Raw genomic sequence first — 16,676 nt, forward strand, 5'->3', positions numbered from 1 at the left:
ACTAAGGAGGGAAATAAGGCTATTAAAACATTCCACCACTAGAGAGCACAATGTTCTAATTAGTAAAAAGGGGCCGATTTACAATAACTGGCTCATTCCTTACATATCAGCAGGGATGCGCCAGTTATTATGCGCCATGGCTCCGCCAGCATGGATGCACCGCATTTACAATGCAAAAAGAACTCATGATGGACAGAATGCAGAGCAATGTCATACATTCACCCCAGTACAGAGATCTGGGCCTAAATCCGTAGTTTTTTTGCAATCAACACCACCCCAGTTCAGACATGGCCTTATGCAAATCAGCCTTGACCCTGTGCCTCATGGGAACAGTCCAGCCCGAACTGCCAAGCCATGTCCTTCCTGGACCGGAATCAAGCATCCTAGGACCGGTTTCTGGCTATCAGCCGTCATCAGCCAGGATAGCTTGACTCCAGTGGTGTGTAGAGCATGGGACTCACGTCTGAGCATACCCATCCCACTTGGGGTGACAAATGCAAAAAGAACTCATGATGGACAGAATGCGGAACAATGTCATACATTCACCCCAGTACAGAGATCTGGGCCTAAATCAATCGTTTTTTTTGCTCACCATGCCACAAATGTGACGCAGCGGCGGCGTAAATGAGGTGCAAGGGGCTTGTAAATCTGCCCCAAAGGCTTCACGGAGCCCGAGGTGATTGAAATCCCCTTGGGCTCCATGGGGCCTTAGTTCATACCACCAGCAGTGAGAAGAAAACGTTGAAATGTTGATGCTCCTGGCCTCCACCGACCATTAGAAGCCCGGAGCACTCCATTGTTTTCAGTGGAGCGCTCAACATTCCAATGTTCTAATGTGGTTTGGAGCTAATCGTGCTTGTTCTATTCCTAATTTACGAACAGTCGAAAATGGGATAAAAATGAATGTTCTCCTTTGGTTGTTCCAGTGCAGATGATATGTTCTATGTCCATTCTGGTCAAACCATGGTAGACCAGGCATTACATGGCAAGGACAGAAGGAATTGCTCATTCTTCAAAGCAGTAGTAAATGCCTAAGATATTAATTCAGTCTATAGTCATCATAGCAATGATAAAAGACGAAGGGACCTCGAGATAAAAAGGGTGTAAAAAACCTACAGCTATTTACATTTGCACACCTAAGTTCTTGTACCTAATTACACTTGTTCTGCACGTTCCATAGGCCAGGACTTCATATTTATTGAATGCCACATTAAATGGTTTCTACAAAGTCAAAAACTGGGAATAAGGCACATGAGAGGCGGGTGTAAGTATTAAGATAGTGGAAAAAGTGAGTGGGAAACCGACGTGTGCAGAATCCTCAGCTCCTCCTGGTGCCAGATGTTTGCTACCGCCATGTCTGGTCTCATAACACTATTCAACAGCCATACCCTCAAATCGCCTTGCATGGAATCCACCCAAATTATGACCCTTTGCACTGTCTTAATTACTGAGTGCTCCCCAAAAAATACAGGTGAGTAAACAGCAAATCAAAGTTTGCATTGCAGAATATAATTAACAGAAACATTGTTTAACATAAATATCCTGTCTTATATATCATTCAATACGTTGAAAGGTTTGTAAAATACACTATATGTTGATCAGGCGATGTTTAGGCCAGGATGTTCTGTACTGAACCCTCTTGGGCAACCTGATGTGTGCATTGGTTCTGTGTGCCCTGTGCCTTTTCCTTGGTCTCACTGCTCCCTCTTTTTGGTCCCCCCCCAGGGAGGTAGTGCAAATAGACCACTTCCTGAAGGAGACGGCGAGCCGCGAGGCCAACGCCAAAGTGCGCCTGCAGCAGTTCATCGAGGAGCTACTGGACCGAGCTGACCGCGCAGAGAAGCAGCTTCAGATCATCAGCAGCTGCGGCTCGACGCCCAATGGGAGCCTGGGACGCTGCAGCGCCGCCGGCTTCAAGGCCGCCCACAGATCGGTAGGTACATCTCTCATGAAGCCATGACACAACTTATGGAAGAACAACTGGATGTATCTGAGCAGAAGGCAGCAGATCCAGGATATTCCCTCAACATCTGTATCCCAACAAGATTCCAGATACAACCTCAACCCCATAAACTTTTTCCCTTACAACCAAAATGTCCAACAGACACCTGCATAAAACCATAAGGTACATACTAATAAATTCACACAATCTCATAATACAGGGTGCAATGACTTGGAAGTCATTGCACCCTGTATTAGTGACATAATCCTTAATGTCCAGTAGTTTGGAACATTCGTCCTTCTTTTGTTTTCACTTGCTACTTTTTTCACATCGAAATATTTCAAATACATGATCACTCACTTCCTGCAGCACCCTAGAGAGTTTCCTCTTGCTCCCTCTGGCATCATCTAACACACCATCTTTCACCTTCGGTGCACTACTGGGACCCCAGAACCTAGTCTCTGCTCTTCAGACCAACCCCAATTTCTTCACCCTTACATAACCTTTCTTTGCCATCAACTCTCGCCTTTTCACTCACTCACTCCTTCCCTGCTCTATCATCACTCCACTCGCCCCTTTCCATCGCACTTCATTTGTGTACAACCCATCCTTTGCTTGTTCAGCAGTGTGCCTGCTGCCCTACTCCCGAAGAATACACAACACCCCACACTTGTGCTGACATGAGGTGTGGTGTGCATGGTACACAACATCTCTTTTTCAGCTTCCCTCCAATTCAATCCCTTCACTAAAGTCAGTGGTCTCAAATGACCCTTTAAAGGGTCGACCATCCCACTGCTTGTGGGATGCCATAACAATGTCTAAAATGTTTACAACAATCAGTCTAAAAAACTGCTTCATTTCTCCAGACACTGACTGAGTACCATTATCAGTCATGAGCTCTTTCAGAATCCTTTCCTTCTACAAAATATCTTTCAAAATGTTCTATTATCCATAAATCTAACTTCAGGCACTTCAAATGGGGCCCACCATGACGGTCGCATAGTTGGGACTACCAACACAAACCCCAAAATAATGCACTGCCACCAGATCCAATGTATTCCATGGCCAGTGAGGAACCTCTCCATGCTTAACTGGACCCGAAACATCGATTGCAACTTGTCGCTTCTTATGCATGCAACACATTCTCACAAAGCGCTCTACTACTGTGGCAGTGGCAAGTCAACAAAAATCTTTGCATGTCTACAGTTTCATTGCCCTTATCCCCATGTGACCTTCATCTACCAGTTCTAATACTTTCCTTCTCATTCCACTAAGCGGAGAAGTGTGGCTCAATGGTTAGAGCGGCAGACCCTGATACAGAGGTCTAGCCCGGGACCAGGGTTCAATTCCCCGCCTCGGCGGGTCTTGGGCTCAAAATTCCATGGACCTGATAATTCTCGCCTCAGTGCCTATTCCAATCATGGGTCCCACTCTGCAACTCTGGGCATAGCTTGCTTAATCTCCACAACGGCCCCCACAACGCTAAGGATGCCTGGTCTCCACCTTGGGGGTTCCCAGGAGTGGACGCCTCACAGGGAAAGCCAGGATGGGTTCCACAGCGGTATTCGTACAAGCGCCTTGCGACCCTTGCGGGTGAGTAGTGTGCTATACAAGTATCAATTTACATTAAGCACCACTGTCCACCCCTTCCTGGTCATTTCATGAAGAGAGAACCATAAGCAGAATGTATGCGAGAAGTCAAGTCAAAATTTGTATAGCGCACTACTCACCCAGAGGGTCTCAAGGTGCTTGAGGGAGAGGGGTTCTCTACTTATCAAATAGCCAGGTTTTGAGTTGTTTTCTGAAGGAGAGGTGGTTCTGTGTGAGGTGGGTGGGGAGAGAATTCCAGGTTTTGTCCGCTAAGTAGGAGAAAGATCTTCCTCCCATGGTGGCTCTTCGTATGCGTGGAATCGCGGCGAGGGCTTGATTGGACGATCGTAGTTGGCGGGTGGGGGTGTAAAAGGTCAGGCGCGTGTTGAGGTATTTGGGTCCTAGGTCGTAGAGCTTTGTGTGCGTGGGTGAGGAGACAGAACGTTATTCTCTTGTTGACGGGGAGCCAGTGAAGGTTATGTGATTGTGGCGGGGTATGTGTAGGATGAGTCGGGCGGAGGTGTTCTGAATGTGTTGGAGCTTTTTCTGTAAATTGGCTGTGGTTCCGGCATAGAGGGTGTTTCCGTAGTCCAGTCAGCTTGTGACCAGTGCTTGGGTGACCGTCTTTCTTGTTTCGGTGGGGATCCATCGTAAGATCTTTCTGAGCATACGTAAGATGTTAAAGCATGATGATGAGATGGCGTTAACTTGTCTCGTCATCGAGAGGGAGGAGTCTAGAATAAATCCCAGGTTGCGAGCATGGTCCGTTGGTTTGGGTGCGCTGCCCAGGGCCGGTGGCCACCATGAGTCGTCCCATGCAGAGGGGGATGATCCTAGGATGAGGACTTCCGTTTTGTCTGAATTCAGTTTTAAGCGGCTGTTCTTCATCCACTCGGCTACGTTTTTCATCCCTTCGTGTAGGTTGGTTTTGGCGGTGTTTAGGTCTTTGGTGAGGGAGAGGATCAGCTGTGTGTCGTCAGCGTAGGAGATGATGTTGAGGTTGTGGTGGCATGCGATGGACGCGAGGGGGCCCATGTAGACGTTGAAGAGGGTGGGGCTGAGCGAAGATCCTTGTGGTATGCTGCAGATGACTTCGGTGGCCCCTGATCTGAAAGGGGGTAGGCGGACTCTCTGGGTTCTTCCGGCGAGGAACGAGATGATCCAGTCCAATGCTTTTCCTTGTATCCCCGCGTTGCTGAGGCGTTGTACAAGGGTGCTGTGACATACCGTGTCAAACGCTGCGGAGAGGTCCAGGAGGATGAGGGCAGCTGTATCCCCGTTGTCGAGTGGTGTTCGGATGTCGTCTGTGGCTGCGATGAGCGCGGTCTCGGTGCTGTGTTTGGCTCGGAAGCCGGATTGTGAGGGGTCGAGGGGTCCGTTAGACTCGAGGAAGGCAGCGAGCTGACTGTTGACGGTCTTCTCTATGACTTTGGCAGGGAAAGGGAGGAGCCAGATGGGGCGGTAGTTCTTAAGTTCAGTGGGGTCTGCTGTAGGTCTCTTCAGGAGGGCACTGAGTTCGGCATGTTTCCAGCTTTCCGGGAAAGTAGCAGTGTTGAGGGAGCAGTTGATGATATCCCGGAGATGGGGTGCAATGATATAGTCGGCCTTGTTGAAGATATGGTGGGGGCATGGGTCGGTAGGTGACCCGGAGTGGATGGAGTTCATCAAGCGGATGGTGTCTTCGGTGCTGATCGGGTTCCAGGCGCGAAGGGTGGTGGGGGGCTTCAGTTCGGTGGTAAGGGGGGTGGACTGGTCGCCAAAGCTGTTATGTATGTCAGCGATTTTGCTGTGAAAGAACGAGGCTAGAGAGTCGCAGAAGACTTGAGAGGGGGTGATGTCGTTGGTGCTGACGTTGTGATTGGTAAGCTCTTTGACGATGCTGAAGAGTTCCTTGCTGTTGTGGGCGTTGTTGTTGAGTCGATCTTTGAATGCAGATTTCTTGGTGGATCGGATCAGCTGGTGGTGTTTGCGGGTGGCGTCCTTGAGGGCGGTCATGTTGTCTGTGGTTGGGTTTTTTCGCCAGGCTTTCTCGAGGGTGCGGCAGCTCTTTTTGGAGTTCTTGAGATCGTCATTGAACCAGGAGGCTTTTTTGCAACTTGGCTTGTTGTCAGGGTTTTTCAAGGGTGCTAGCGCTGTGGGTGATCCATTGTGCAAGATTAATTGCTGCTTGATTTGGGTCCGATGATTTGGTGGGAGGGATTTGGTTTGGCGATGTGGTGAGCTGGTCGGTGGTAATTTTGTTCCAGTTTCTGCGGGGGACTTGTTGTGGGTGGTGGTGAGTCGTGGTCTTTCTGAAGTTGAAATGTACGCAGCTGTGGTCCGTCCAGTGGAGTCCTGTGGCGTGATAGAAGGAGACGTGCTTGCTGGAGGAGAAGATTGGGTCGAGCGTGTGTCCGGTGTAGTGGGTGGGGTGTTTACCAGTTGTTTGAGTCCGAGATTGGCGAGGTTGTCCAGAAGGGTGGATTTGTTGCTGTCGTTGTTCTTTTCCAGGTGGAAGTTGAGGTCCCCTAGTAGAATGTAGTCCTCGGAGGGGAGGGCGTGTGGGCTGATAAAGTCAGTGATGTCTTCGCAAAATTGTGTGCAGGGTCCTGGTGGTCTGTAGATGAGGGTGCCTCTAAGTGTGTATCTGGAAGTGAAGGTGTTCGGCTACTGTGAGGGTGTCGTCGGAGCTGGTCGTGATGCGGATGGTGTTCTTGTGGACGATCGCGATGCCTCCTCCTGTTTGGTTGATGCGGTCCTTTCGGATGATCTTGTCCCAAACAAGATGCTTCCTCCACATTGATGTACGCATCATCACACCTGCATTAGACCAGCAACCATGGCCAGGCCTGCACAACGGTGTGTCCGCTGGTTATTTATTCTGTTTGGATCTGGTATTTTGATAAGCAAATCATCTTTAAGCAAGGGTGGTCATCCTGGTCTGTAAACTCTAACATGGAATATGATTGCGCCCAAAATCTATGTGCAGCGCTGGAAAAGAGACGTGATTTCCAGATGTTCTGTGTCTCACCTCCTCCATCCTACAATTCTCCTGTCTCAATTGTGCTTTGTATGATCCGGAGTCATTGCAAAGATTCAACTCTCATTCAGCTAAATTCCTTGTTTGTGATTGGAGTGACTTCCATGAAAGGGAGAGATTTCAAAGCTGCCAGTGGTTGCCCACAGGAGTGCGGCAGGACAAAATAACCGAGGCCAATTGAGGCTAGGAATGTGAGTCTATGACTCAGGAGCTAGGGCCCTACAAAACTATAGGATTTTGTGGCATGACTGTATGGTGCAAAAGTTAATAATGGGAGAGGCACTCCTTTGCTCACAATACTCACAACATATAGTTCAACACAGTAATCTATGCGTGCTAGCAGAAGGAGATGGAAAGTCCAAACTCCATCAAAATTACAAAGAACAAAGACATCAAGCAGAACCGCTTGCCCTCTGCGCACTGTTGCAATTCCCAAAAGTGGAATGAATGAATTATCAAATTCTGTTTAAATAATATACATTTAAATGCAAAAACACTCTACAAGTTATGTGTATTTGATTATAATCTTTACTAGCATGTCTCTTAAATCAACTCATGACATTCTTTTTATAAACGATTTTCATTGGTACAGAAAAACAAAATTATGAATTGCAAACAACTCATTTCCAAATACATCAACAACAGGATACTATTCAAATATTCCCTGCCCAATGCATTTCGGGCCACCCGGCCCTTCGTCAGGGGCAATGCCTGAAAAAACAAAAAAACAAAAAAAATCGCTTTAATTTAATGCAGAAGGTTCTTTAAATATGCAAAGTACACCGCAAGTCACGCAGTGCGTACATTAAATCTACTCATGTGCTAGTTAATTCATTGTCCTGTGAACCCGTAAACAGTATTTTATGGTCATACTCACATAAAGACAAAGTATTTGAGATGAAGGGAAAACGATCAAATACAGGTAAGAATGTAGAAGATTCTCTCCGTTTCTAAAAAAGTGAAAACGATGTGTCTTTTAGGAACATGTTGCCGCATGAATTACAAAAAAATGACCAGCGACTATGTAAGGAGTTCCTCTTCACTTACTAGTGATCACGCAGATAGTGATACCAACGTAAACTTGACAAAAACGACCACTGTTCCCACACGATTCAGATAGTCTAGCACTGGACCCAAACAGTCACTCCATATAACTGAAAAGAACATGCGGAAACGAGAAGTTAAACTCCGCGGCTCAACCCACAACATGAGCGTGCTACCTAATACAAAGGGTTACAATGTAACCCATAGTATTGACTAAACAATACACACCTCTTTATGCTGCTGTTGCAAACTTTAGCAATGTGCTCGGTCCCTCGCTAGTAACTGCGAACTTGTTCGCCGTCCACTACAAAAAATAGAAAAAGCTGGTTCAGATTCAAGCGTAACGCTAAAAGACACCTTCATGCCTGCCTCGTGGTTGAAAGATAACTACCTGTGTTCTCCTCGGTGATCACTTCTAAATTCTCCCTTCCACGGCTATCCTCTCGTGACGATCCCGGCGCTCGGTCCACAAACAATAACAACCCGCGTCTCTTAAACACCTACCACTATGACGCGGTAATCATGCGCGGAGGTGAAAACTGACAACGGACTGGGTTTACTTAGCGGTACTTACAGATAGCGAAGGACAAGGTTGATAAATTACCCAGGGAAGTTTTACTAACCAAAAAATCAAGAGAACAACCACTGCGCCAGGTTTTTGTGTCAAAATATTCAACTTGTTCGCAGGAAATCAAGAAAAGTATCATTTCTCATTGGGACCTACTGAGCAATGAGACTGACTTCAAGGAATTATTCATACACAAACCCATTTTTGCTTACAAAAGGTCTTGTAATATCAAACAATTACTTAAATCAAAAATTGTAAGGACTCCTACCAACTTCAAAGGGATGAGAAAATGCCAGAACTGTATACATTGCAATAATGTGATTGTTGCAGACTCAGTCAAACACCCTCACACGGGTGAAACCATTCCTCTCAGGGTAAATGCGGATTGTAATTCCATGAACATAATATATGCCATCAAATGTCCCTGCGGTCTTTTGTACGTAGGGAAAACAGAGAGAAAAGCAAAAATAAGGATTTCCGAACACAAGAGCACTATTCGCAACAAGAATGCGAAAAGCAGCCTGGCAGTGCATTGGGACAAAAATAGACACACCATCGCCCAACTAAAATTCCAGATTCTAGAAATGGTGACCCCCACACCCGGGAAAAGTTTAACAAAATCTTTACTACAAAGAGAAATTTTCTGGATTAAGAGGCTTCAGACACAAGATCCCAAAGGGATTAATGATCGAGTTGATTTCAGTTGTTTTCTGTGATACTGCACAGAACAGTTCGCCTTGAGGCTGTTTGTCAAATGTCATTTATTTGTTTCCATGTAACCTGTAATGTATATATTACACAGTATTATTTCCACTTTGTGATCGTATTCACTTCACATTGCACTTGCTAAGATCGCGCCCATGGTTTTTTCACCGAGTACCGCTAAGTAAACCCAGTCCGTTGTCAGTTTTCACCTCCGCGCATGATTACCGCGTCATAGTGGTAGGTGTTTAAGAGACGCGGGTTGTTATTGTTTGTGGACCGAGCGCCGGGATCGTCACGAGAGGATAGCCGTGGAAGGGAGAATTTAGAAGTGATCACCGAGGAGAACACAGGTAGTTATCTTTCAACCACGAGGCAGGCATGAAGGTGTCTTTTAGCGTTACGCTTGAATCTGAACCAGCTTTTTCTATTTTTTGTAGTGGACGGCGAACAAGTTCGCAGTTACTAGCGAGGGACCGAGCACATTGCTAAAGTTTGCAACAGCAGCATAAAGAGGTGTGTATTGTTTAGTCAATACTATGGGTTACATTGTAACCCTTTGTATTAGGTAGCACGCTCATGTTGTGGGTTGAGCCGCGGAGTTTAACTTCTCGTTTCCGCATGTTCTTTTCAGTTATATGGAGTGACTGTTTGGGTCCAGTGCTAGACTATCTGAATCGTGTGGGAACAGTGGTCGTTTTTGTCAAGTTTACGTTGGTATCACTATCTGCGTGATCACTAGTAAGTGAAGAGGAACTCCTTACATAGTCGCTGGTCATTTTTTTGTAATTCATGCGGCAACATGTTCCTAAAAGACACATCGTTTTCACTTTTTTAGAAACGGAGAGAATCTTCTACATTCTTACCTGTATTTGATCGTTTTCCCTTCATCTCAAATACTTTGTCTTTATGTGAGTATGACCATAAAATACTGTTTACGGGTTCACAGGACAATGAATTAACTAGCACATGAGTAGATTTAATGTACGCACTGCGTGACTTGCGGTGTACTTTGCATATTTAAAGAACCTTCTGCATTAAATTAAAGCGATTTTTTTTTGTTTTTTTGTTTTTTCAGGCATTGCCCCTGACGAAGGGCCGGGTGGCCCGAAATGCATTGGGCAGGGAATATTTGAATAGTATCCTGTTGTTGATGTATTTGGAAATGAGTTGTTTGCAATTCATAATTTTGTTTTTCTGTACCAATGAAAATCGTTTATAAAAAGAATGTCATGAGTTGATTTAAGAGACATGCTAGTAAAGATTATAATCAAATACACATAACTTGTAGAGTGTTTTTGCATTTAAATGTATATTATTTAAACAGAATTTGATAATTCATTCATTCCACTTTTGGGAATTGCAACAGTGCGCAGAGGGCAAGCGGTTCTGCTTGATGTCTTTGATGACTGTATGGTGGACATGCAGGGAAGTGAAGAGGCTGGCATTTGTGGAGGAGCAGTCAACCACTAGGTGCTGCGACAAGCACTGGCAAATACAAGGCTGCGGTGCCTGGAAAACCGAGTGCCCCAAACCGACCTGGTCCTGACACACAGATCTTGGGCACCAATAAGGGAGTGCAGGGGCAAGAAAAAGAGGACCAGTGTCAAATATTATTGTGGGTCTGCAACACAGCAAGTCAAGAAGCATGCTTGAATGCGCCCCTCCCAAAGAAGGGTACTGGAATCTCATGGGTGCCATTGTGATAAATGTGCATTAATCTGATGTAGGGCCTGATTAAAGTATGGCGGATGGCCCACCGTCTGTCAGGGCGGTGAAGGTACTAGCACTGGGAAGCCTGTTTCAATTAGCCATGGCCATTATAAAACTGGTGAATAGAATAGAATAGAATAGAATAGAATAGAATAGAATAGAATAGAATAGAATGGAATACTGCCCCCCTATTTAGAGATCTTCACCGGGTCGGAGGAGATCTCTGCTATCATGGCGGCTCTTCTGAAGGCACACAAGGTTTGGTGAACAGTCACCATGGGTCAGGAGCCACTTAACAAACTTTTTCGCTTTCCCAAAACTAAGTCCCAAAGTGTGAGTTTGAAAAACAAAAAATAAATGACCTGAGAGTTTTCTCCCAAGATATGTGGGTCATTTTTCAATTTTTTCACTTCAGAACCACCAGGATACTGAATAAATCAGCACTGGGAAGCTGTATACACAGAGCTCACCAGAAAGGAGGACGAGAAAGAAAAGAAAACTGAGGGATCGGAGGAAATCTAACAAGGATGATGTCGTGACCAGACTGGTGGGCACTAGGACCCACGGGGTCAGGGACATTGGGGACAGGACACCGGACACCACATCCGGTCAGGGGGCAGGGGAGGCATTCCAGGCGAGCGAGGACAGTAGGCAGGAAGCAGAACGAGCTGTGCCCAGAAGCATATATATAATAAAGGTTACCTGAACGAATGACCAGTGTCGTGTGATCCTTGGGGACCCATCACGACACTACAACTGGGGACGTAGGTCAACGAAGTCCTGCGTGTATCGAAACCAGGAGCCCACCCTGGATCGCGTCGTGTGCAGGAAGGAATTCGACAAAATTCGACAGCTTCAGGAAGCGCAACGACGCGGGGGCCCACCCCGACTGCTGCAAAATCAAGATTGCCTTTGTCCGGTAAGCGCTGTGTGTGAGCGCGAGAAAGTGAAAAAGTGGCGCGAGAGTCTCGGCGGACATTTTGAAATCAGACTAAAACAACCAATCAGCACGCGAGGAATACGAGCAGCCATTTTGAAGTCAGGCAACGTCCGATTGGTCCCGAAGTCTCGCGAGACTCTGAGCGGCCATTTTGAAGTCAGGCGGAGGAGCCAATGAGAAGGCAGAAATAGGCAGCAGCTATTTTGAAGTCAGGCTAAAGCGAAATATAGCAAGAAAAGGCCGAAAAGAGCCTCAAAGAAAGTGAAAAAGGCAAAAAAAGGAAGCCAAAAGCAAAGATAAAGGCCCAGAAAGAGTGCAAAAGAAGACAAGTGCCAGAAAGAGCACCAAAGGACATCAAATAATCAACAGTGCCAAAAAAGAGCACCACAAAGTAACAAAGAACAAAGGAAAGAGAAATCGCAGAACCAAGGCAGAGCGCACAATATCGCAGACCGCTCCCATTCAACATATCAGAGCCACAAGTGGGGATAAGATGGGAGCGATGGGTAAAGAGGTTCAAAAGATACATGGAGGCCACGGATGTAGTAGAGGCTAAGCAACTAGGTCTGTTCCTCAACCTAGTAGGTGATGACATGGATGATCTACTAGTGACCTTACCGGAAAGTGAGATATCAACATATAAGGACCTCATAAAATGTTTGACAAACAAATTTGACCCACAAAGAAAGATTGATTTCGAGCGATACACATTCACCATAGCATTTCACCACACAGATGAGTCGTTGGATGACTTTGCAATGCGATTAAGGAAGCTGGTAACACATTGCGAGTTAGATAAATATGACAACGAACAAGCGATTCGCCTGCGCATCATTGAAGGGTGTCGCGACACAGAGTTCCGCACAAGAATCCTAAAGGAACCGACATCCCTAGAGAACATACTGGCACTAGCAAGAGCAGAAGCAAGAGCAACGTCACACGCAAAACAAATGGAGCGAGGAAAAGAACGACGAGTTGAACAGGTGCACCGCGTAACAGAAAACAGCCGCGCCGGCAGCTGGAAGAAGGGACAAAGTGAACAAACAACAAGGAAACAACAAGAATAACTGTGCTACAGGTGTGGACTGGAATTTCCACATAGAGGCGCGTGCCTAGCGTTTGGTCAAACTTGCAGAAAATGCAACAGGAGCAACCACTTTGCCAGTATGTGCCAAGGGATGCAATTTAGAAGTGAAAGGGGGAGACCGGGAAGACAGCGGATGACGACAAGCAGGCATATCCGACACGTTGAAACAGCAAACAGAAGCTCATCAATAGAGTCAGGAGACGAGGAAGAAGAAGAAAAGGTGGAGCGACTCTACCTCATGTCTGCAGATGAAAACAAGACTGTTCGTGCTTGACAGAGGCGCCACGTGTAACATCATGTGCGCGTCGGAATATGACAAGATGGAAAGAAAGCCAACGCTACAACCGTCAAGAGTCGAGGTGTTCACATGGGGCTCAAGAAGACCGGTGACCAACCTAGGGAAATTCACAGAAAATGTAACATACAAAAGCCAAACGACTAAAGAAGAGATTCATGTGCTGAGAGGGGATATTCCAGCACCATGCCTGCTGAGCAAAGTCACAGCACAAGTGATGGGCCTGCTCGAGATGACATACAACATGTCTGAAAAGGGAGGCATCCTAAAAGAATATCCAAAATTACTGAATGGACTGGGTAAGCTAAAAGGGCGACAAATCAAGCTACACATCAATGAAATAATAAAGCTGGTAGCTCGGCACTACCGGCGAGTACCCATAGACCTGCAACCACAAGTCGAAGAAGAGATCGAATCACTGCTGAAACAGGATGTCATAGAGCCGGTAAAGGGACCGACGCCCTGGGTGTCACCAATAGTGGCTGTACCAAAGAAAAACACTTCAAAGATCAGGATCTGTGTCGACATGAAGTTACCAAACACAGCAATTGAAAGAGAAAGACACCCTGGACCTTACCTCGACGACATGATCAGCTGCCTAACAGGAACGAGACGATTCTCCAAACTGGAACTGTGCATGGGATATCATCAGTTAGAGCTAGATTCACAGTCAAGATACATAACAACATTCTCTACGCACCTAGGTCTATTCCGCTATAAGCGTCTGATCTTTGGGATATCGTCAGCCGCCGAAATATTCCAAGAGACAATAAGACAAGTGATAAGGCCAGTGAAAATTAGTTTGAATTATAGCGATGACATCCTGGTGTTCGGCAAGTCAGATGAGGAGCACGACAAGGCGCTGCGAGAAGTATGCTCCCAGCTGGAGCAAGCCGGACTCACACTAAATGAAGACAAGTGTGAACTAGGGCGAGATGAACTTGTGTTCTTTGGGCACATTTTTTCAAAAAAAAGAAATGCGGCCAGATCGCAGCAAGGTGGACACTCTGGAAAAAGCAAGACAGCCAAGTGATGTTGCAGAAGTCAGGTCATTCCTCGGCCTTGCCAGCCACTGCGCAAGGTACATCAAAGACTTTGCGACAGTGAGTGCACCATTGTGGGAACTGACAAGACAAGGACAGAGCTTTGCGTGGACAAAAGAATGCAGCAAGGCCTTTGAAGAAATAAGAGAAGCTGTGACTGCAGTAGATCACTTGGCGTACTGTGACCCGCTTCTATGCACTGAATTGACAGTAGATGCAAACCCGGTAGGGTTGGGGGCAATACTGGCGCAACACAGACCAGGAAAGGACTCCCCAAGATGTGTGGTGGCTTATGGGAGCAAAAGCCTATCGGACATTGAGAAAGCATACTCTCAACCTGAGAAAGAGAGTCTGGCAGTTGTGTGGGCCTGCAAACATTATCACATGTTCATCTATGGGAAACCTTTCACCATAGTGACGGACCACCAAGCTCTAATCACGATCTATGGGAATCCCAACGCCAAGATACCACCCCGAATAGAGAGGTGGGGAATAAGGCTAATGGACTATAATTTCAAAATAATACACAAGCCCGGCAAAGAACAGAATCCAGCTGACGACATGTCACAATATCCTTTGCCACACAAGACTGAGGCCACGACGATAGCGGAGGAATATTTAAACTTCATATTGAAACACAACACTCCGGCCGCAATAACAATGACAGAGCTGGAACAGGAGACAAAACGAGACCCCCACCATGCAAGCCATCCAGAAAGTGATGAGACAACAAAGGTGGAGACACATAAACAACAAAAGCATCTTGGAGGAAGGGGTAATGAAAGAGGAACTGCTGGCATTTAAGAAAATTCACGGAGAGCTCTCAGAGACTGAAAATGGCATCATGATGAGAGGAACGAGGATAATGATGCCCCGCATGCTGAGGAAGCAAACAATAGAACTGGTGCACGAGTCACACCGAGGAACGGTTGCAACTAAGAAAATGCTGAGAGAAAAGGTGTGGTTCCCGGGGCTGGACAGCATGGTTGAAGCGACTGTCATGCGTTGCCACGTCTGCCAGGTGACGGGCCACCACCCAAGCCGGAGCCGTTACAAATGGCTGAACTACCAAAGGCGGTATGTACCGAACTAGCAGCAGATTTCTATGGACCACTAGAGACAGGAAACTATCTATTGGTCATCATAGACGAGTTCTCCCGTTTTCCAATAGTCAGACAAGTAGCATCAATGTCGGCAAACGCGCTACTACCAGTCATGGACGATGTATTCACAACATGGGGCTTGCCACAAGTACTAAAAACTGACAATGGCCCGCCATTCTCAGGAGAAGAAGTCCAAAAATGTATGGAATATCTAGGAATTCGACACAGGAAGATAACGCCTCTGTGGCCACAAGCAAATGGAATGGCGGAACGGTTAATGGGGACCATAAAGAAGGCAGTCCAAAGAGCAAAAATGACACAAATATCGATAGGTCAGGCACTATGCCAGATACTGAGGGACTACAGGAACACCCCTCACAGCTCCACAGGCCGATGCCCGGCCGAATTAGTTCTGGGTCGTTCAAGCAGGACCCGTTTGCCGCAGATGGAAGCCACGATGAGTGTGGAACGAAGCGACATAGCTGTCAAAGATGAAGAGGCGAAAGCAAAAATGAAGGCCTACGCTGATCAACGGAGGCATGCCTCCAAAACAAAAATAAAAGAAGGCAACACCATGATGGTGCGGCAACGGCAGCAGAGGAAGTCAGACAGCACATTCTCGAAGGACCAGCTGATTGTAAAGGAAGTGAAAGGACCAATGAAAACAGCGGCAGCAGGGCGGTACAACATCACAAGGAACAGCTCGCACTTCAGAGAGCTAAAAACAGAAGAAGAACTGCCGACAACAACAACAACGGCAGTGAAGGAGGAAGACAATGGACAAGGGAGCGAAAATGAAACAAGACCGAGAAGATCGTGCAAGAAACCGCAGAGACTGATTGAAGAGATGTAATATGACCAGGACCTGCGAGTCTCTCTCTCTCTCTCTCTCTCTCTCTCTCTCTCGATCAGCAGTCAGCAGCAGTGACAGCAGACCGCATCACAGAAACTGTTTTGTTTGTAACAAAGGGGGAGATGTCGTGACCAGACTGGTGGGCACTAGGACCCACGGGGTCAGTGACATTGGGGACAGGACACCGGACACCACATCCGGTCAGGGGGCAGGGGAGGCATTCCAGGGGAGCGAGGACAGGAGGCAGGAAGCAGAACGAGCTGTGCCCAGAAGCAAATATATAATAAAGGTTACCTGAACGAATGACTGGTGTCGTGTGATCCTTGGGGACCCATCACGACACTACAGAGAAAAGGAAAGAAGGAGATGAGAGAGAGAGAAGCGAAAAAATGACGTGAAAGCGAAAAGGAGGAAGAGGGGAAAGGAGAGGGTGATCAAAGTGAGAAGGGTAGGACATCGACAGAAAAGATGACTGGTGAGACGTGGGGGAGAGATCAAAGGGGAAGAAAAAGAGAGGGCAATGGACAGCAAGGAGAGGAGAAGAAAAATTAACAACGTTAGATAGAAATAAAGATGAGTGAAGAAGAAGAGGAAGAGTGGAAGTGGACAAGGAGGAGGGAAAGAGTGGAAGGAGATTAATTGATTTATTAATTAGAGGACGAAGGCATGGAGAAATAGAAAACATACAGAATGAGGAACTCACAGACCTTTAAGCAGGGACACACCCATCATCAGTGAAGTCGCTGTATTGGCATCATGTGCTTTAGGTCTTTGAGG

The 16,676-nt window shown here is 46.6% G+C and overlaps 1 protein-coding gene across 1 annotated transcript in view; it reads left to right on the plus strand.

Moving 5' to 3' along the window:
* The window catches only part of FBXO41 (F-box protein 41), a 588,800-nt gene that overhangs the window by 361,908 nt on the left and 210,216 nt on the right, over positions 1–16,676 (plus strand). The window contains exon 3 of the mRNA XM_086960098.1: positions 1,726–1,933. Coding sequence (XP_086816224.1) covers positions 1,726–1,933 — 208 coding nt within the window. The remainder of the gene's footprint in view (positions 1–1,725; positions 1,934–16,676) is intronic.

Source organism: Lissotriton vulgaris, chromosome 3_1 (genome assembly GCF_964263255.1).
Source record: "Lissotriton vulgaris chromosome 3_1, aLisVul1.2, whole genome shotgun sequence".
NCBI classification, from domain to species: Eukaryota; Metazoa; Chordata; class Amphibia; order Caudata; family Salamandridae; genus Lissotriton; species Lissotriton vulgaris.